The sequence below is a fragment of the Populus euphratica genome, unplaced genomic scaffold (genome assembly GCF_000495115.2).
Source record: "Populus euphratica unplaced genomic scaffold, PopEup_1.0 scaffold15.1, whole genome shotgun sequence".
Lineage (NCBI taxonomy): Eukaryota > Viridiplantae > Streptophyta > Magnoliopsida > Malpighiales > Salicaceae > Populus > Populus euphratica.
This window is the reverse complement of record NW_011499874.1, coordinates 1,235,912-1,256,701: the sequence shown is the minus strand read 5'-3', so window position 1 is coordinate 1,256,701 and position 20,790 is coordinate 1,235,912. Positions and strand designations below refer to the sequence as shown.

The window sequence follows — 20,790 nt, the reverse complement described above, 5'->3', positions numbered from 1 at the left end:
ATTTCAGATTAAGATTATTTTTTGACAAGAAGAGAGTTAAAGTGCATATGCTAATGGCACTTGTCTTGGTGAAATTTTATAGGTGTCACACCTAGTTGTTGCAAAGAAAATAGATTTAAAATAGTTGACTTGGCTGCAAGGTGATAAAAACTAATGATGAATTAGAAAACAAATTGGGTTAATGAGCCCTGGGGTGTAGTCATAATCCAAACCTTCTACTATAATCCTTAGTTTTGGAATATTATTTAGAACATGATATTTTATATTTGATTTAAAAAAAATAAAATAAAAATAGATAAATAACTAAGAAATAGAAGAAAAAGATTAATAAATTATGTTCTACACCACTGCAATTTCCTCATGTATAACTGACCATTTTAGAAATTAAAAAATAATTTAACTAATGAAAACATAAATTATTAATATAATCAACTCAAATTAAAAAAGGAAAAAAAATAAAAATAAAAAAGTATCCAAGTCGTTCTTTTTTATATAATTAATTATTTCCCTCATTTATAATTATTATTTATCATGAATAAAGATGGAATTATAAAATCAAGGAAAGACAAAATTGGCAAGAGTTATTTTTGTATTTTTTTAATTAATTTATTTTGTTTCACATCTTTTTCTGTTTTTTAATACAAAAAAAGTATATTATAAAAATATTTCAAAGTTAACAGTCAAATAACACCGTTAATAAAGGAAGATCTAACAGTGTTAACAAACTCGTCGTATAAGGTTTGGATTAGAAAGTTCGAAAGTAAAGGACCTCATTGAGAAAATATTGAGAATAGAAGGAGCTGAGCTCATTAACCCCGCAAAAACTAGATTGGAGCAAAAAAATTTGAATTTGAAAAGGAGAGACCAAATTTATAGGCGCGCCACACGCACAGAACGCCCCTCACACTCTCATTTCCAACAGAATCTCACAACTCAAAAATCTCTCCTTCTCTCTCAATTTAATTCCAGAAAATACCCACTCAAAAATGTCAGCAGCGAAAACAAGCTCCAAAAAACGAGTTGCCGAGTCGTTACTTACCAAATCGGCATCCAAATTCCGAGTCGAGGACGAGTTCGATCCTGATTTCTCCAGGTCCATCTTCAAAACCTCTATCCCGTAATTTCTTGTTGTGCTTATGAAGAAATATACTGAAATTGAGATTGTGATCTTAATTGCAGTGATATAAAGGGGATAATGTCGGCGTTACAGCAGATCAGAGAGAAATCTCAAAAGGACGGTCAAAAGAAAAACGAACAGACGATTTCTAGGTCACTATAGTTTATTGTCGTTTTTGGTTAGATATGAGTCGGTTATTTGTTTTATTTCTAATATTTTCAGTGATATTTTCGTGGAATCATCGATTTTATGCGCGTGTGTTTTAATTTCGATATATTTTTGTGAGACGCGGGTAATAATTTTATCTTAGAGATTGAAGAAGTTCAAATTTTGCTGGTTTAGCTAGTATTTGGAATTTACATGGCCTTTTACTAATTCTCTGTAGTCTTCAGGGATCTTAGTGGTAATAGCTTGAATGAAGTGTTTGATTCCGTACGAATAATTAATTCACAGGTTTCAAATATTTTCAGTTTTTATTTTTATTTTTTGAAATCTGTGCAGAGACTGATTTTTTTGTGTTTTTTTTTTTAAATATGTTGTTTTGATAATTAGTTTTTAAATAAATTTAATTTTTGATCCGATACAGGTTTAGTAATTCTAGTTTTCTAAAAACTATTAGAATTTAATTTCGGAATTGATTTTGCTTATTGTTTTTTTTTTTAATAATCTATTGGTCTCTGTAATTTATATAGTGATCTGACTGTGTTCTTTTATGGGGACAGTGTGGGCTCTGAGATCAAGTCTATGATTGATGAATTGAAGTTTAAAATAGAGAAGGACAGGTTAACAATTAAGCATCAACAATCCATTATTAAAACCAGATTTACTCTGTACATGTTCTTGTTTAATTTTATCTTTTTTTTTTCACTGTTAGGCAAACTTTTGCGAAGGCACTCACAAAAAGCTCAAAGGAGGTTTGTAGAGAACAGAAGGGAGATTAAAATGAGAATAAAATTAAGTTTACTGTTAGTTTTTCAGATTTGAATGTGTAAGTAATGGGTACATATGATGTGATTATGTGATTGGATGAATGTAGTGCGAAAATTGCTTCAAGAGCGAGACCGCTAAGTTTCTAGAGATCTATGACAAATTTTGCAAGGAGAAGGCAGCTCATCTGCAGGCCCAGAAAGGTACTTTGTTGACTCCAAGTTCTGGGCTTAATTTTCATGTATTTTTTCAACTGATGTTTAAATGTCGAGCTGGTACAATAAGACGAAACTTTGTACGTGCGGTGTGGATGGAGTGGACACTGCATAGAAATAGAATAAGATATAGCTATGTTTATTTTTAAATTTTAAAAGTATTTAAAAAAATTAAAATATTTTTATTTTTTTCTTCACCACAAATTAATATTATTTTAGTATTTTTATATTATTTTAATATTTTAATATAAAAATATTTTAAAAAATAACCAATTGAGCATAGTAACTGCCCATTTGATAACTGTATTCTCAAGTCTCAACCCTTATTTTGAAAATGAAATGTTCTTGCTTGCTTACGTGGCCACTTTGAAAATTAGTAGTTTTACTGGATCATTCCAACATATATTTTTAAATATTTTATAATGATTTTAATATACTTTATCAAAAATAAAATATAAAAAATATTACGTTTATATATTTTTAATTAAAAAACATTTTACATTACAATAACAAACAATAATAATTATTAAGCTTGATGTCACTTTTCTAAAGGATTTGCTCTTACATTTAGCTGCTTTAGTTTGGATCATTTCGGGAGGATCGGTAAAAGTTGAAAATGGTGCAAAATGGCTATTGCTCTTTCCTTTTTAGAATGCTACTCTATATATGATAGCAAATTCAATCCCAAATCTAGTTTTAATTTAGTGCTATTTCTCGATGCTGTCTGGCAGATACTGTTTCAAGATTCGAGGAAGACAAGGAAACGCTATGCATAAGATACGAGCAAATGAGTAAGTAGTGTTTAAGAGTGCCTGTGAAAGTGTGCTGTTATCCTTGTTTTTAAAGTGTTTTTTATTTGAAAATATATTAAAATAATATTTTTTTATATTTTAAAAATTATTTTTGAGATTTATATATTAAAATAATTTAAAAATACTAGAAAGATATTAATTTAAAAAAATAAATTTTTTTAATTTTTTAAAATACTTTTAAATTATAAAAACAAACAGTGCATAGACTCTCACTTGAGATACAATACAACTCATTCAGTTATGGGTCCGTATCAGGGAAGAGAGAGAAGAGCATGATATCTGAGCATGAGAAAACCTGTGCCGATAAAATTGCTAAACTGGCGGAGTCATTGAAAAAGAAAAAGCAGGTAACCTAATTAAAGATATCAAATTACTGATTCAGAGGGTATTTCAGAGTATATTATTGGTTATTTTTAAATTAATTTTTATTTTAAAATATATAAAAATAGTATAAAAATGGTATTTTTTTTAAAAAATTATTTTTAAAATGAACATATTAAAATGATTTGAAAATTAAAAAATTAAAAATAAATTTTAATTTTGTCAAAAATGTTTTTAATTGACAAAAGTAAATTCTGCCAACCTTCATGCCGCCGGTACTATTAACCTAATTTTTCTTTCTGCGAAACACAGGACGACAAAACTTTCTGCATTCTGAGGAAAAGCCTTGGCTCGTTCCTGGAATATGCCTCAGATGAGGACTTCCTTCCTGATGATTGAAGATTGCATTCATTAGTAGAGATTACTGCAAGCATTTTACTGTGGATAGCCAATCCCTTCCTTCTCCCAAGCCAATGCAGTATATGCTTTAACTTTTAAATATTGCTGCCCCAAGGAAACTCGTATGCATTTTCTTCCAGCATTCTCCTCTAGCTTTCATGTCCCTGCCCCCATTTAACTTTTACTTAGGTCTGCATTTTGATATTATCTACTTAGGTTACTGGTGGAGAATTTGTTAATATCCTTTAGCGAACTACAAGTCTACAATGGTTAGTAGCCGACAGCTTGAACTTTCCTAGGACATTTCCTTTTTTTTTTTTTTTTGTTGCAAGGACATGACTAGTCCAATCCTGCAGATGCAGCTGTTGTCGGTTGTATGTACCAGCGACAGGCTCTGTCGTACCTTTTACTTTTCACTTTCTGGCCACCGGTAACAGTAGAAAAATCTGTTGTAAGACTATTAGGTGAGACATTGGAAAATATTAAGCAATGACTTGTAGATAAAATCAAGTGGTTTGGCGAGACAACATGAAGTTCTTTAGTAGGAGATTGGTCAATCATAGAAGGTAAAGACAGAAAAATAGGTTTAGTGATACATGGAATGGAAGCATGCTTTCCGTGAGTTTGAATGCTTCAAACTCCTTTATTTTTGAAGTTTCTAAAGTCGATCATTTATCATTTCGTAGAGGACCATAATTCAACATGAATTGACATGGTGATCATAAAAATAGATTTTCATTTGAATCATACACTATATTGGTTGTCCAATATTAAAAAAAAATAAAAAACATAAGGGTTAAAATAAAAAAAATTAAAGGACAATAATGAATTTTTAATTTAAAAGTTAAATTGAAAATAATAAAAAATCAAAAAATAAAATAAAAATAAACTTAGATTCAAGGGTGCGAATAAGAAAGAATAAAACTTTTATAAAAAGATTAGAAAAAAAATAAATATAAAAAAATAAAGATTAAATTGAAAATATCAATACATGAAAAACATTTATTTTAATGTTTTTCCTTATATAAAAAAATTCATAAATATAAATTAAAAAACTTTTACACGTCTAATAAAAAAACAAGAAACATTGTGTAAATAAATAAAAAAAGAGTTATTAATGATAAATAACAATAAAATAAATAAAAATTAAAACATAAATATAAATTAAGATATTTTATATTACAACACAAGTTATTTATCTTATTATGTTTAATAAATTTATTTGATTAATTTGTAATAAAAAACGATACATATATAAAATTTCTTGAATAAAATAAAAGAAAAAAAAATACTATACAAGGCTATATATATTAAAAATATTATAAAAAATAAATATTTTTTATTTTTTATTTCTTCCAACTAATTTAACCTACATAACATTTTTAAAGAATTCACTAATTCAATCCATGTAATTGTGAAATATAAACAATAAAAAAGACTACGGTATTTAACCTACATGTTTTGGAACCTTCACCGCAACCGATTTTTCCTTCAATTTTTTTTCTTCCAATTGTAACATTTGTTAGAGAACTTTAATATTCTTTTAACATAAAGCTTTATATTTTCTACCAAATAACATTTCTTTTTTTTTGAAAAAAAAGTTTAATTTGAATGGGATTTATAATAAAATATTAAAGAAAAGATTCAGTTGAAGATTTTTAAGACTAAAAAGAATAAAAATTGATAAAAAAATTTGGAATTTAAATTAATACTACTTACAGAGGGGACTATTTCTGAGAATTCCCCCAAATTTTCACTGTTCAATTTCTAAGTTTTTTTCTCTCTCTCACATGTCGAGAGATACTACAATAGCCGTTATTGACAGAAAAATATTTATTTAGTTTTTTTCTTAATTCGAAGCATTTTATTATTATTAGTATTAGTATTATAAAAAGGTTTCCCTTTGTTAATTTCTTTTCAAATTTATATAATCCATAGCTGGGCTTAATACGGGCTAGGCTGTGAGCCCAACCCGAGGCCGAAAACATCTTCAAGGCTCCCCCTTTTATTTAAAAACAAAATTCCTTGCCGTTAAAAACCGTTTCCCTCCCTCTCTCTTGGAACCCTTTCTGGCTTTCACCAGGCTTTGAGGTCAGTCACGACCCAGGCCATCTTCTTCTTCTTAATTTTCCAGTTTTTCTTATATATGTTTCATTTCCATTAATTTATATTTATCTGTTTGCATCTATTGTTAGTGTTATAAATAATAGTCAAGTTCTTGCGCCTCTGAGCCCTGCATTTCATGGCGAATAAGAAGGATTTTAGGATCAAAACATGCAGAATTTTGGAAACAGGTTTGGATAATTATTGAAATTTCATCCTAGTTAATTATCATCTGTAATATATAGTAATGGCTATATTGATAGTTATTTCTATTGTTTTGTTACTGATTCTTTTCAACCATTTTATCTATCATTTCTCGTGCTTCCATGATTAAGCAAGCAGGAAAGGAGTTATTTACAGTGACATAATGTGGATTTCTGAAAGGGAAATGTATGATTTTGGACTTATTTAGAAATGGGGTCTGTCATCAATATAGCTGCTAATGGAATTGGAGGTGTTCTCGGAAATGCTTTTGCTGTTCCTATCAAGACTATTCCTGGCGCATCATGCTAGCATGTATGTTAATTCTGTTTGAGAGCTTAGGTAATTAATATCTTGTATTAGTTACCGTATACCTCATAGGAAGCCTGCATATGTACAGCACTACTCAAATGAATTTAAGATTCTCCTCTTGTATGCTGCTGATTTTCTTGGTTTGAATTTGCATGGACTTACGTGTGCTCAGAACCAGTGGATATTGGGATTTAATTTGTTTCATTGAACATTTATGCATTTCCAATCTTTTGAAACTGTTGATAATCTGTGGCTTCTCCTACACACGTAATTGTTTTTTGATATTTTAAATACAGATCATTATAATCTTCATGTTGGTGATATATATACGTACGTGCGTGCGTGCGTGTCTACTCTCTTTTTTCGGCAAGAACAGTTCATGGTCTTTAAAGACTGTTGGTAATGCGTGTTTTTTGAGCTGAAATCATTAATGCTGCTGCTAAATGCTTGCTTTAGTGAGAGCTAAATGCCACTATTTTATAGATGCTATGTTGTGTTGGGTTATGGATTTGGGGTATAAGGAAATGATTTCATGTCTTCACTTTATACTACCTGCAGCTTTGATGATCCTCTACCTACTGTTCAAGGTGGGTATTTGCAAATTCATAGGAAGAATGAAGCCTTTGCGAGATGTGTTGGGCTGCATGTGAAACATATCAGTATGCTTTAGAAGATACCACCTGCTTCTTACGGCACAGACTAGAGAAAACAAAGCGAGTAGATAGATGCCGATTTGGAGACATGGAAGAAGCTGACCAATACACTTCAAGCTCCAAAAGTGATTTTTCATTTAAGTATCATCATCTAAGTGTTGGTGGAAAGCAGGAATCAATAACGGGAAGATAAGAAGAATCCAGCCTCTCTATCCTTAAAGCAAGCATAGCAGTCACAATTCCCATAGCCACCGCCCATGCTAGGTTGAAGACTAGCTGGGAAAGTCTCTGTTCATTTAACGGGTGCATCAGGAAGACTAAGGAGTGCAAGAAAGCTTCAATCAGTTGGATTGAGAAATCATCTAAGAGATCTTGGAGTTTTCAAAAGAATGGCGACTTGGGTGATTGTAGAAGTGAAATTCTGAAAGCTTTCATGCCTTGAATCGGTTTTAGTATTTGAATTTTTGAGTTCAAGATAAGAAAGAAAAGCTTCTCACATTAAAGATATACAAACATGGTTGTTTCATAATTTATTGCATGGATTAGAATTATAACCAATAAAAATCTTCCATTAAGCAGAAAAAATCAAAACTTTTATGCTAGATTTTGAATAATTAATTCATGAAATTAGATGCTGGGAGCGATGATATATATGAATACCACGGCATGTACTCAAAGATCCCCTTAAATTGCCATTTTGTAGCTGTAAAACAGAGCAAAAGCTTATTATTTCTATTTAAGAAAAAAAAACATTATAATTATTTTAAAAGCATTCAATGCAAATTGAATTTCCAAATCATATCATTAATTTTAAAAAGGATTTACCTGTTTTGAATGCCATTCAAGATCCATCCCGCTAGAAGAAGAAAAGGGAAAATCTCAAGGTTGTCTCTCATTCATTTTCTCCTGGTACATAGCTATATTCAACACACAACCGTTACAGAATCATGAAAATAGTTAAAGATTTAATTTAAATTATCCCTTTTTTGATTGCCTGTAGGTTGTCAAAATATTCAATTGTAATTATTAATTCCAATTCTAATAGCAAAGATGGTTCTCAATCTCTCTATTTATTTTCTTAAGACCTGAAAAACTCTTAACAATTGGCACAAAAAATGTTCTCGACAAATTGAATCCAATCATGCTTGGACCTGAGCACAGAAAATCTAGCTAATGCTTCAAAGAAGTTCTGACATTCGAGTACTAAAATGTAAGCTTTCATTTTTGCTTTCTTGCAGTTATATTAGTGTTTTGAACCTACAATTTTTCCATATATATATATATATATATATGAACATAATTAATTAATTATTGCATTTTCAAATTTTAACATTCATTCCAATCACTTTTGGATATTGTTTGCTATAAGGTTTTGATTTCTTATGCTGTCTACTAATTTACAGCATGGTTTTCTAATGGGGTTTTCAGCAGTCTGTACTTAATACAAGAAGTCTGTGGGAAATTTTTGTGCATGAAAAGGTTAGTTCTCTCTTCTGTGTGTGCATCCAAGAGTTAGAAAGACAGTATTGTCCCGTTACTTTATATTTACTGTTTGATTGTCTGAAAATTATACTATGATTTATGTCCTTGACCAGCTTTCTTAGATTATTGAACACAAAAAATCCAGCTTTATTCATAAAAGGTATGCAAGGTGGATGCATGTGCCATAGCAAGGGAATTGTGCAGATCATCAGACTCTTATGCTGGAAAATTACAAAATGATTAATGTGCTCAACCATATATGAAAGTGCTATATATCATTATAATATAGTCATGTTTTTCAAAGAAGTTTTTCATAAATCATTAATGGGATATTGAAAGTAGCGGAGCCAAATAGTATAATTTTCTAGATGAACATTATCTATTTGTCTGGCTTGTTTTTGTATAACTAATAATATATGCATTATCTTTCCAAGTTTGAATACGAAATCTGACAGCATTTGCCTTTCTTATGTCCACAGATTTCTAGCATTCAAAACTTTCCCAGAGACCTGCTATTTTCATATTCTTGGAGATTAATTTAACTTTGAAAGGTTTGTGCCCCTGGTACACAATGTCTAACAGGAATAAAGATTATAGGCAGTGATTGTTTTTTTTATCTTTCTGTTAGTTCTTGTAGTTTGAGAAAATGCCTCCAAAAGAGAAACCCAGGGCGGACTATACCCCCAAGGCGACATCACCTGATATTGGTGGAAGGAAAGCCACGGGCAGTGACAAGCTTACTCTAGTTGAACAAAGGCAGTTTATTTATGTCAGAATTGTGAGAGCCACTGGCTTGCCAATGAACAACATGACTGGCACTTGCAACCCTTTTGTGGAGCTAAAGATTGGAAACTACAAGGGAATAACTAGATGCTTTGAGCAGACCTCAAACCCAGAATGGAACGAAGTCTATGCTTTCACAAGAGATCAGATTCTCGGCGGGAGATTAGAGATCTTGGTAAGGGATAAGGAATCTGCGATTAATGAGATCACTGGCCATCTTTCCTTTGATTTGGGCCATATTCCAACGCGGTTTCCACCAGATAGTCCATTGGCACCACAGTGGTATAAGTTAGAGGATCGCAATGGGGTTAAGATTGTAGGAGAGTTGATGTTAGCTGTTTGGATAGGGAATCAAGCTGATGATGCATTTCCGGTTGCTTGGCATTCCGATGCAGCTGCCGTTAGTGGCAAAAGCGTGACAAAAACTCGTTCTAATGTATACCTCTCCCCCGTACTTTGGTATCTCAGAATTCAAGTGATTGCAGCGCAAGATTTGGCACCTGCGGACAGGAGCAGGAAACCAGAAGCTTACGTCAAGGCTGTTCTTGGGAACTTGGTTTTGAGGACTAAAGTCTCAAAGGACACGAATTTGAATCCCACTTGGAATGAGGAGGTGATGTTTGTTGCTGCAGAGCCATTTGATGATCCTTTGGTTTTGAGTGTGGAGGACAAGATGGGAGCTGATAATGATGCATGTTTAGGGAGGTCAGTGATTCCTTTGCACCAAGTGGAGAAGAGATTGCTTCCTCAACCTATTGGTGATCAGTGGATTACTCTTCAGAAGCATGTTGCGGAGGGTGAGGAGAAGACCGAAGTGAAGTTTGTTGGTAGGCTTCATTTGAGGATCTTTTTAGATGGTGTGTATCATGTTTTTGACGAGCCAACTTACTACTGCAGTGATTTGAGGGCAACATCTCCCAAGTTATGGCCAGAGAAAATTGGGGTATTGGAGCTAGGCATCCTAAAAGCCGAAGGGTTGCTACCAACGAAGTCCAAGGGTGGTCGTGGAACCACCGATGCTTATTGTGTAGCGAAATACGGGCAAAAGTGGGTTAGAACTAGAACTATAGTAGACAGTTTTGCTCCAAAGTGGAATGAGCAATACTACTGGGATGTTTATGATCCGTACACAGTTGTCACTATTGGAGTTTTTCATAATTATCATTTACAGGAAGGGGATAAGAATGGAGGGAAGAGGGATCCAAGACTTGGCAAGGTAAGGATTCGGTTGTCTACTCTCGAGACTGGTAGGATTTACACACATTCCTACCCGCTTATAGTCTTGCAACCTAATGGATTGAAGAAAATGGGAGAGCTTCATTTGGCTGTGAAATTTAGCTGCAGCAATTGGATTGACTTGTTTCATACTTACTCACAGCCTTTACTTCCTATGATGCATTACCTTAAGCCATTATCAGTCTATCAGCTTGAGAGCTTAAGACACCAAGCTACTTATACTCTCTCTTTGAGGCTTGGCCGTGCCGACCCACCTCTAAGCAGGGAGGTTGTGGAATGCATGCTTGATACAGGTGTAAACAGATGGAGCTTGAGAAGAGGAAAGGCAAATTGCGAGAGAGTCATGGCATGTTTGAGTGGTATCGTTTTTATTTGGAGGCAGTTTGATCAGACACGCCATTGGAAGAATTCAGCAGTCACAATCCTAATTTACTCATTGTTCGCTGCTATGGTTATGTCCCCAAAACTAATATTGCCTGCTTTCCTTTTGGCTTTCTTCGTGCTTGGGGTTTGGCGCTTTCCGAAGAGGCCGAGACATCCTCCACACATGGATACCAAATTATCTCATGCTGAAACTGCACAGCATGATGAACTCGACGAAGAATTCGATACATTTCCAACTTCCAAGCAAGGTGAAGCACTGAAGACAAGGTATGATAGATTGAGAGGGATTGCAGGGAGGTTGATGATAATGATAGGAGATTTGGCAACTCAATTGGAGAGGATCCATGCTCTTGTAAGCTGGAGGGATCCGCGAGCTACTGCAATGTTTTTGATATTCTGTCTGATTGCTTGTATTTTGGTTCATAAAGTTCAGTTCAGGTACTTGGTTCTTGTCGCATGGACTTATGCAATGAGGCCTCCGAGACTTCGTGTTGGCATTCCTTCTATTCCCCAATGTTTCCTCAGGAGATTGCCTGCTAAAACAGACAGCATGTTGTAAGCAAAAACATTGTTCTGATATGCTGTGAAATGATAGGCCAATTTGATTCTAGTAGTTCTCAATGTTTATCACACTGAAATTGCAAAGTTTTTACATGAATAAAAGTGCATTTAAACTATCTATTTGTTGATAATGGGTTTTGAACTTTTAGATTTTTTCTTGGTGATATGCTTCAGCTTCCATAGTATATGGAACTTCCACCTCTCTCTATTTTCCCATTATGTTAAGCACAAAGGAAAATCACCGGGAAGCAGCAGCTGCTTCGTTCAGCTAAGATTGCCCACCGTGGCAACCAGTAAGAACGTATCACTGTGATGAAAATTTTGCCGGCCAGCAGCATGTGAAGATCTTACAACAAGATCCATGTTGTTTGTTGATCTGAGAGTCACTCTTTAATACTTCCAATATATTTTTCTTTAGTTTGATGCCAGTTGATCCCCAAAAATCTTGACACGCTTTGCCCACAGATTTAAGACCCCTTTGCAGCTGTAGACAGTAGTCACTTGCAAGTTGAAACTACAACGTAGATTTCAAGAGTCAAAAGCACAGGCTGCGACTACCATGTAGTTCGTAGACTAGTATTTCCAGGCAGGAATATGGACACGATTAGTCCATTGTATCACAGTACCATACACATAATTTCGAGTATAACGCTAAGCAAAGTTGAGTTCATGACAAGTTAAACATCGCCACACCCCAAACATTGACTGGATATGCACTAGCCGTAACAAATTATGGACAAATTTTGAGTTCATGACAAGTTAAACATTGCCACGCCCAAAAACATGAAAATGAAAAGAAAAATGCTTCCTAGCTATGTTTTCTAGTTCTAGTTAGAGATGAACCACCACTGATCGGACCATCCCTAGTGCAAGACATAAAACATTTTTCTTTCAGCTTTGAATAACTAGAAAAGTTACATCAAGAACAAAAGGATCTTGTACAAAATATCTGCATGTGATTAAAAAAAACTATTAAAAACAAAATTCTTTAAATTGGCACCGACACTAAGTACACAGAAATGCCAATCTTTGCAATAAAGATCAATGGCAGAGTGCATAAATAGCTTCGACATTCCTGTAAAAGATGGATTTGACAAAAAGAAGACACTGGGATGGCAGCACCGCACCCATACCTAAGAACTTCCAGACTCAAGCTGGAGAGCATAATAGCTGGGCTTTCCTAAAACATACAATCACTTGTTTTAAGAAGATTAAAGGACTATTGATGTATACCTAAAAGAGATGATAATTCTTCGAGGGCAATGAGCATCCACTATCCATGCACATCGATATAATAGCTAAGCAACCACAGAAGTGTCTCTTGAGAGACTTTGGAAGCAGGACATCCCAAGAAGTGAACAGCACCCAGTTATGGTATCAGAAAAAAAAATCTATCGTGATGATGATCACTCAGGAAATGGGGTTGGACGGCACGGGACGGGGAGGGTACCCTTGTATCACAGACCATGGTGGTCGCCTGTTGTGCTCCTGCACATGAACCATCATCAAAACAAGAGTCTAGAACATGGCCTTTGCATGTATGAGGTTATGAATAACAACAACTGGAACATCAGGGGAAAAAGAACTCCTGCAGTGTTTTCTTTAAGAAGATTTTTCAGATTTATTTTCTATAAAACATTTATAAATTATAATAGACAACAATCTCATATTACCTTTTTCACTAACTACTATTAAAAACTTCAATTTGGCCAAAGTTTAGGTACAAACTCTAAATGTGTCTAGTCAAGTTTGAAGTGTAAAGAAATCCCTAACAAAAATCAATATGAAAACACATTGTCCTCCAAGAACATTTTATATGCATCCTAACATTACAATCCAAAAGAACTTCAACAAGAAAAAGAAAGAAACCAAGAAACACTGTAATTTCTAAACCTTGTAAATGGCAATAATTAATTCTGTAACTTCTCACAATTCTAATATTGCAATGCCAAATCACACACCAAACGCATCTCAACACATTTGATCATAAAGAAAGCAAAGACTTCTCTTGAATGCCAGCCTTGAGAAAGCATCCAATCATAACTAATCCAAAGAATGATGCAAATATCCACAATCTTACCCCAATTTCTGTCACGACACGGCATGAGGAACATCGAACAGATGAAGCCCCATATGGATACATGAGTAGTACATCACAACTACCGCACTTCACTTGCCCAACTTCATGAGCTGAAAACCAAGCAGGTTAAATTTCAATATCTCAACACATTACGCTAATGGATTGAGCAATAATCAGAGTATCTTTTAAGCTAAAGATAGAAAAGAAAGCAGGAACCTTCAAGTACAAAGTTGATCATCTGACAACACTGGCACTGAACATGTCTGACTCCTTTTGGATACGAAAGCAGTCTGCGGCAAGAGCCACAAACCATTTGACCCAGTTCTGCATGCAAATAACCCTCCACTAATTTAAACCCAAAAAATTAACAACCAATTACATTGATTAAGACAATAAAAAGTGTTTTGTAGCTGATATTGGCAGGATCTTAGATTCAATTGGAAGATATATCATTGCTCAAGGTTGAAGGTAGAAATGTACGATGAGATTCACCTGAAGGCGGCGGAGGTGGTGTTGGAGGCGGTGGTAAAGATGGTTCTGGAGGGAAAGATTGCCAGCCAGGCGGTGGTCCTTCTTCTTCTTCTTCTTCTTCTGCTTCTGCCATGTCTTCTTCTTTGCTCGCCATTCTCGTTGGCTCTCTCTCTCAAGAGGCAAGCAAGAGGGACTTCTTTGTGAATGGGATATAGAAATGCAGTGTGGTGTCGTTCACAACGTCAATTAACAACAACGGTTATGGCTTTAGTCGCTAGGAGTTCTTTGTTTTGTTTTGTTTTTATTTTTATTTTTATTTTTTGCACACGACGTATAACATTTTTTTTTATCTACTTTAAAAACTTCTTTAAGTTATTTTAAAAGACGAAAAAAAATTAAAAAACGATTAAATTCTTTGTTTAATATTTTTTTAATTTATGCAGGATTTTTTATTTTTAAAAAAATTTAAATTTTAAAAAAATTGTTAAACGTTTTACCTATTTTTATTTATCTATAGCTAAATTCTTTTTGAATTTTTTTTATCTACTTTAGAACTTATTTAAGTTAAAAAAATTAAAAATGATTAAATTTTTTGGTTAATATTTTATTAATTTATGCAGGATTTATTATTTTTTTATAAGTTCTATTTATTATTTAGCCAATCGTTTATTTATTTACAACATAAAAAGTACTATTTTTTAATTTTTGTCTACTTTATACTAATTCATGTAATCTTAATTTTAGTTTTGATCTTCTTGTACTTTGATATATTTGTAATCAAGTAATTCTTTTTTTCTTGAGGTTTCCTATATATTTTGCATATAAAACAAATAACATAACTTAAATGCCCTCAACTTCAATAACATCTGATATAAATAATCAATTTTAATTTTTTTCTAAGGAACTAGTGTTAAATTTTAGAAATAAAATTTAATATCATAATTTTAATTTTTTATTTAGAAATCTTGGTTTTTCAACTAAAACAATAAGTAGATTTTAAGGTTATTGGTGTGTTTTTGAGATGAAGAAGAACGGGGATCTAAGCTACTAATTTTTTAAAACAAAAAAAAAGAGGCTAAAATCAGAATTTTTGTATGGAGAAATAAAATAATTATATTAATATTAATAATTATTCATTTTATTTTCAAAATTCATTCTATCAAAGAAATAAAAATAATCAATTAGTTTAAAGATTATTGATGTTGAGCACAATCAAGTTATTTCATAAGTTTTATGCAAAAATATAGAGTGAATCTTGAAAGTAAAAAAAAAAAAAGAACACTTAATTTGGAATATGTTAAAGTATAAAGAAGTCAAAACTAAAATGAAAAGAGGAGATTCGTGACTCAATTTTCATCCTATAACAATTTTTTGTTATTATTTTTTCAATAAAGAAAAAGTTGGAGAAAGGTCTCTTTGAATTTCATTGCAACGGTGATTAGGTTTGAGACAGTAAAACAGGAATGAATATAGCAAAACATTTTTAACTCAACCCAACTTTACCATGATGCGTGTCTGTATATATACTAGGTAGAATAAATAGGTAAATTCCGATCACAAATATTATAGTTTCTGCATAAGAGACATGTTATATGTAGTTAGAATAAATAAATTGGTTAATTTATTAGGCAACGTAACAGATTCCATTACAAGAAGATTTAGTAGGGAAAAATAATAATATAATAAAACAACCGAGAATTCGGCAACCAAATGAATTTTGATTGAGCAGACATCCTGTTTCTATTTAAACCTCAAACCAACCAAAAAGCGGCCAGCAATTTTAGTGCGAGTATTAAGTGAAAAAACCCTTTCAGAAGTTCATTTTGCAAGCAGTTCCGTGACTAACTTGAACTTGAATCGACGACACTCTGTAAAATGAGTTTAGAGCATTCAGTGGACACACAGACCTGAAATACAAACTGGGCTCAGAAAAGCAATAGTTGATTAAATACTACTCTATATACTCAACGGCACCCATCATCCAATGCTAACAAAATTGCTACTGACATAACATTTATACACGAACATCATAACATCATTGTTATTAGGTAGGTTTGAGTCAATTATAAACGTCCAACATGCCCTGTTCTGCGAGCATGGAAGTCACTCTTCACCTTCATCAAGTAATTAAGCCCCCTTCTTCTTCTGGCTCTTGGCCTGTTTAATATCTTTTGTAAGCATTCTAGGAGCTATGGCCATGGCCATAAGCTCTTGGAAGAGTAGCTTACAGGCATAAGGAATGTGCACCTGCATATCAAAATCAAATCGCAGTTGGGGGAAATGTTGAAAGCTTTTAGTAAATTCAAACGTGGGAATAAGAGCATGAGTTTCGTGAAGTGCACTATCAAGAAAAATATACGAAGAACAATACCTGAACAATGTCGGTTTTGTTCTTGCAACCTCTGCATTCAAAAGAATTCTTCTTGAGATTTGCAATAGCTATCAACCCACAACGCTCACAGACATGGACTCTATATGCGTCACTCTGGTCAAATAGCCTCTCTTTCAAGAAGTGTGCAGCACCATGTGCTATCATGCAATCTCGTTCCATCTCACCAAAGCGGAGACCACCATCACGTGACCTTCCTTCAGCAGGCTGCCTTGTGAGGATCTGCACAGGGCCTCTTCCACGTGAATGGATCTTGTCATCAACCATATGTTTTAGCCTTTGATAATAAGTGGGGCCAAGGAAAATCATAGCTGACAGCCGGCGTCCAGTGTGACCATTATACATGGTCTCAAACCCTCGCATTTGATAACCACACTTGTGAAGAGCTTTGCTAATATTATCCACCTAATACATCAAATAACCAAATGAGACAATTTCAAAGAAACAAACTGGAGAGATTCAATCAAACAGCAAGAAAAATAAACTACAGACTACCATAGTGCTCAAACGTAGAAAAAACAGCAGCATGGGATTATTTTCCAAATACTACAAAGAAGAGGCATCCAAAAGCAAATACTTAGTCGTGGATACATAACAAAAACTTGTTTAGGATTGTTCTCACAAATGCAAAGTGAGAAATCAGGATTAGGAAGTCCCTCTACAGTCAGTTAGTACAGCAACTTAACCCATAAAATCTACCATTGAATATAATGAAGGAAAAGAAACACATGACCAATGAACTATTTAAGATTCTAATCCGATGCCTTCTCGGTCTACTTTCTAAATGTCAACACCTAACAATTTGTCACTTTCTATTTAATAGTGTATGCTTCACAATCAGAGAATTCCACAGCAAGCAACAAGCAATGAACCAAATCTTGCAAGACTTTGGAGAACAGAAAATACACTTGGGGAATTAGCAAATCTTTCACCCCAAAATTTTGTAACCTAAGATTTCAGAGGAATGCAACTTACAGTGACATCAGTAAATGGTGTGGCATCCCCTTCCTTTCCCATATGTGCTGCAACCTTTCCCATAATACACTCGATAAGCTGTCCAATTGTCATTCGAGAGGGAATAGCATGTGGGTTGACAATAATATCAGGAGTGATGCCTTCCACAGTCCAAGGCATGTCTTCTTGTGTGTAAGTCATGCCAACAGTTCCCTTTTGACCATGCCTACTACTAAACTTGTCTCCAATCTGAGGTATGCGGACAGATCTGACCCTTACTTTCACAAACCTCAACCCATCAGCATTTGTTGTGAGCAGAACCTGCAAAAGACAAAAAGCAATCAGAAAAGGCAGGCAGGTTGCAGATGGGGAAAACAATCTTCCAAATTTATGCGCAACATGTTTTTATTTCAAACAGCTGGCTACTTGTAATTATATGATCCACACTTCCTCTGATATGATAAGATACTGCAATGGGAATTTTTTTTTTTTATTAATCAGCTCTCATGATGAAAGCAACAGGCACCATAATTCAATCAAAACATGGCATTTCAAACAATAAGAGCTTACTTGATCCACCATTCCAGTTTCACTGTGACGTAAACTTATGCTGTGATCACGCCTCGTGTAGCGTGCAGACTGTCCCTGAGCTTCTTCCTGAGCGATTGGAGTCGTCTTTCCAATGATCACATCCTCCCCTGAAACTCTTGTGCCCTAATAATGCAATAAAAGAAAATGAATTCAAAATAAAATTCTCACAACTGGCAAAAAAACCACAACTGAATTAAGTATCCTTACAGGAGGTGCAAGACCATCATCATCCAATTTATCGTAAGAGCCATGGCGCATGCCCTGTAAAAAAAAGTTCTTTGTTTAATGCCCAACAAGTAGCAGCAAGGGAATGCCAAGTACTGAATGCTAGTCATCACCATTGTGTTACTTCTGTCTGGGCGACCAAAATCCTCTTTAACAAGTGTGCCCATCTTTTTCTCCTCATCCCTGTGAGTTAAAAAAGGGTCTCAGCAGTTCAATCAAGTATCAGAAGAACCACATAAGCCAAAATGTGTTATCAACTTGCTTACCTATATGAACGGAAGAAAAGTGATCTAAAGAATCCACGATCAATTGATGATTGGTTCATAATAACAGAATCTTCTTGGTTATATCCAGAATAACAAGCAATCGCAACAATAGCATTCTAAGGCAGCAAGAGAGAGAAAGAAAGCCATAAACATAGCTTCTTGTGGGGAAAAAAAAAAGCAACACAAGCATATAATCAGATACTTACAATGCCAGCAGGAAGTTGCCGAAAATGAAGATGCTCCATGGCTCTTGTAGTAACAAGTGGCTTTTGGGGATAATAGAGAACATAAGCCAGCGTATCCTGAATAAGGAAGGGATGGACAAAAGGCATGAATTAGTAGAAATAATGCTAAAGGTAACAATTGAAGAAAACAGTGCAGAATGAAAAAGAAAAAAAGACATACCATTCGAAATTGGTAATTGGTGACATAAATTCCCATGGCTTGCTTTCCCATAGCAGATTGGTAAGTGTTACGTGGGGACTAAAAGCACCAAGCCACCAAGAACAAATATGTATAATTAAATACAAGCAGGTACCATGCCACCGGCAAATTTCCTCAAACAAGAAATTGACTGACTTGCCTGGTTATGGTCAGGAAAAGGAATGATAGAAGCACAAACACCTAAAATCAATGATGGGTGGATCTCACAATGGGTGTAAGTATCAGAATATGCTTCCTCTGGATTAAGCCTCGCTTGTACAAGATCCTGACATGGATTTTAGCAAATTCTGTCAGATGCTTCCAGTTTCCTACTGAATTAGCTGATGGATGTACTTGAGAAAGAGACTTCTTCCAAAAGTTAACTTACATGTATGGTCATGGATATCATAGTGGTCTCTTCTTCCTCAGTGTCAATATATTCAATGAATCCCTTTGACACAAGATCATGCCAGCCACCCTCATCTGGGGTTTCCTAGAAAAAAAGATAACAAATAGCACTAATATAGCAGCTGAAGAGGAAAACATTTGAAAAGATGATCATTATAAACGAAATGGCTCACCCTCTGTTGCAGTGCATGGATGTCCTTCTTCCTTATAAGAAGCTTTTGTTTCTCCACAATGAATAGAGGACGACTGCACCGGCCATAGTCAGTGTAAATCCGCAACTCTTTCAAGCGAATATCTCTAACAACCCCAACTTCAGTATTGACATCAACCTGTACATTTAAAGACCATCAGCATTCAAATACAAAACATTCTTTTACACAATAACATCCTCTTCTTGGCAAGTATCTTGTATGATGTGGGCTGCTCTTGGGTGCTTAAATTCATTAAATGCACCACAAGGGTTTAAACCCTTAGATGCAACCACGAGATGTCAATAAGCATAAAAATGTTTCTCTTAATCAAGAGATTAGAGCACTTATAAATCATGTCATTTTGGGATCAAATCAGTAATATTATGTTCCAAAGGAATTTTACATTTACATGTATGAATTAATTTCTTCCTGTTCTGGAATTTTATTTACCATTTATACTTTTTGCTTCACTCAAAGCCACTACAAATATGGGCAAAAAACAGCAAAATGCTAGAAAAAAGCTAAAAGCTACCGGACAACAAAGAAGAATTCTAGATTACTCTTCCATTGCATGTCTGCATTTGGGTTTGGCTCTTAGTTATATATTACTCTATGGGACCTGATCAAGCCAATGCAGTTATAAAGCTTACAGAATCACACACTCAAATGTTCCATATCCAGTCCCCCCTCTCAACTGAAGGATCACATTTAAAACATTTGTACTGCCAAAAATTTATGCAGCCATACCATGATCCAAGCCCATATTCTGCTTCTTGAAGAATAACTAAGATTTGTTCCCACTATTACAACCAGAAAATAACAAAAACAAGTAAACTGACCCGTCTCCGCAGCCGTCTCAATGTCTTCACCAACATATCAGGATCACGATGGATACCCACCCAGCCACCATTGACAAAAATTTTTGTTGCTTGGGGAATAACTGCAGGGGATATTTCCTGCAATTAAAGGGAATGAATCATACTAAAAGAACATGGAAACATAAATCAGCATCCGCTGGCCCAGAACTCAAAAGTATGCACCTCAAAATTCTCGGTACCCCATTCTTCTAAAAACTCCAGGATGGGATATGCTGCTGACCCAACTGTAATGTATACCATCAATGCGAGATTCTTCACTAATCCACAAGCCTAGCGTCACCAGCAAATATGCCTCATTAGAAGCAGAGAATCAACTTGCAAGAGTGGGTATATTTCATAATAGAACAGGCAGATACTATACTAACTTGTCCTTCAGGTGTTTCAGCAGGCCACATCATTCCCCATTGT

At 34.3% G+C, this 20,790-nt stretch overlaps 4 protein-coding genes and 1 long non-coding RNA gene across 5 annotated transcripts in view; 3 read left to right on the top strand and 2 right to left on the bottom strand.

Annotated features, from left to right (window-relative positions):
- Positions 1-888: 888 nt before the first annotated feature.
- On the top strand, positions 889-4,467 carry LOC105128039 (uncharacterized). The gene is made up of 8 exons (XM_011029536.1): positions 889-1,093; positions 1,180-1,269; positions 1,840-1,899; positions 1,992-2,031; positions 2,154-2,247; positions 2,991-3,050; positions 3,327-3,418; positions 3,705-4,467. The coding sequence occupies exons 1-8, from the start codon at positions 987-989 to the stop codon at positions 3,789-3,791; spliced, it is 630 nt and encodes a 209-aa protein (XP_011027838.1). The 5' UTR covers positions 889-986; the 3' UTR covers positions 3,792-4,467.
- Positions 4,468-5,920: 1,453 nt separating this feature from the next.
- Positions 5,921-7,519, top strand: LOC105128038 (uncharacterized). The gene is made up of 3 exons (XR_842758.1): positions 5,921-6,085; positions 6,230-6,437; positions 6,966-7,519. It is a non-coding gene; the product is annotated as an uncharacterized LOC105128038 (long non-coding RNA).
- A 1,669-nt stretch (positions 7,520-9,188) lies between these two features.
- LOC105128113 (multiple C2 and transmembrane domain-containing protein 2-like) lies at positions 9,189-12,278 on the top strand. The gene has a single exon (XM_011029635.1). It carries the CDS (start codon positions 9,189-9,191, stop codon positions 11,502-11,504), a length of 2,316 nt encoding a protein of 771 aa, XP_011027937.1. The 3' UTR covers positions 11,505-12,278.
- Positions 12,279-12,471: 193 nt separating this feature from the next.
- On the bottom strand, positions 12,472-14,315 carry LOL2 (lsd one like 2). Its single transcript, XM_011029534.1, has 4 exons — positions 14,079-14,315; positions 13,803-13,910; positions 13,587-13,696; positions 12,472-12,994 (listed from the first exon to the last, which is right to left on the bottom strand). Exons 1-4 carry the CDS (start codon positions 14,209-14,211, stop codon positions 12,917-12,919), a joined length of 429 nt encoding a protein of 142 aa, XP_011027836.1. The 5' UTR covers positions 14,212-14,315; the 3' UTR covers positions 12,472-12,916.
- Positions 14,316-15,903: 1,588 nt separating this feature from the next.
- Positions 15,904-20,790, bottom strand: part of NRPB2 (DNA-directed RNA polymerase family protein) — a 9,417-nt gene continuing 4,530 nt past the window's right edge. The window contains exons 12-26 of the mRNA XM_011029533.1: positions 20,748-20,771; positions 20,545-20,652; positions 20,344-20,460; positions 19,487-19,642; positions 19,294-19,398; positions 19,066-19,191; positions 18,888-18,965; positions 18,689-18,784; positions 18,483-18,598; positions 18,330-18,399; positions 18,199-18,252; positions 17,971-18,114; positions 17,422-17,721; positions 16,429-16,851; positions 15,904-16,304 (exon numbers count right to left, since the gene is read on the bottom strand). Coding sequence (XP_011027835.1) covers positions 16,185-16,304; positions 16,429-16,851; positions 17,422-17,721; positions 17,971-18,114; positions 18,199-18,252; positions 18,330-18,399; positions 18,483-18,598; positions 18,689-18,784; positions 18,888-18,965; positions 19,066-19,191; positions 19,294-19,398; positions 19,487-19,642; positions 20,344-20,460; positions 20,545-20,652; positions 20,748-20,771 — 2,037 coding nt within the window. The 3' untranslated portion in view covers positions 15,904-16,184. The remainder of the gene's footprint in view (positions 16,305-16,428; positions 16,852-17,421; positions 17,722-17,970; positions 18,115-18,198; positions 18,253-18,329; positions 18,400-18,482; positions 18,599-18,688; positions 18,785-18,887; positions 18,966-19,065; positions 19,192-19,293; positions 19,399-19,486; positions 19,643-20,343; positions 20,461-20,544; positions 20,653-20,747; positions 20,772-20,790) is intronic.

What these genes read in the sequence shown, in the direction of transcription:
- LOC105128039 (XM_011029536.1), top strand. Translation starts at nt 987, where the DNA reads ATGTCAGCAGCGAAAACAAGCTCCAAAAAACGAGTTGCCGAGTCGTTA. An exon ending in TTCGATCCTGATTTCTCCAG is followed by an intron (nt 1,094 to 1,179) that starts GTCCATCTTCAA and finishes TCTTAATTGCAG; the next exon opens with TGATATAAAGGGGATAATGT. An exon ending in TCACAAAAAGCTCAAAGGAG is followed by an intron (nt 2,032 to 2,153) that starts GTTTGTAGAGAA and finishes GGATGAATGTAG; the next exon opens with TGCGAAAATTGCTTCAAGAG.
- LOC105128113 (XM_011029635.1), top strand. Translation starts at nt 9,189, where the DNA reads ATGCCTCCAAAAGAGAAACCCAGGGCGGACTATACCCCCAAGGCGACA.
- LOL2 (XM_011029534.1), bottom strand. Translation starts at nt 14,211, where the DNA reads ATGGCGAGCAAAGAAGAAGACATGGCAGAAGCAGAAGAAGAAGAAGAA. An exon ending in ACCACCTCCGCCGCCTTCAG is followed by an intron (nt 13,911 to 14,078) that starts GTGAATCTCATC and finishes ATTTGCATGCAG; the next exon opens with AACTGGGTCAAATGGTTTGT. An exon ending in GTGTCGTGACAGAAATTGGG is followed by an intron (nt 12,995 to 13,586) that starts GTAAGATTGTGG and finishes GTTCATGTGCAG; the next exon opens with GAGCACAACAGGCGACCACC.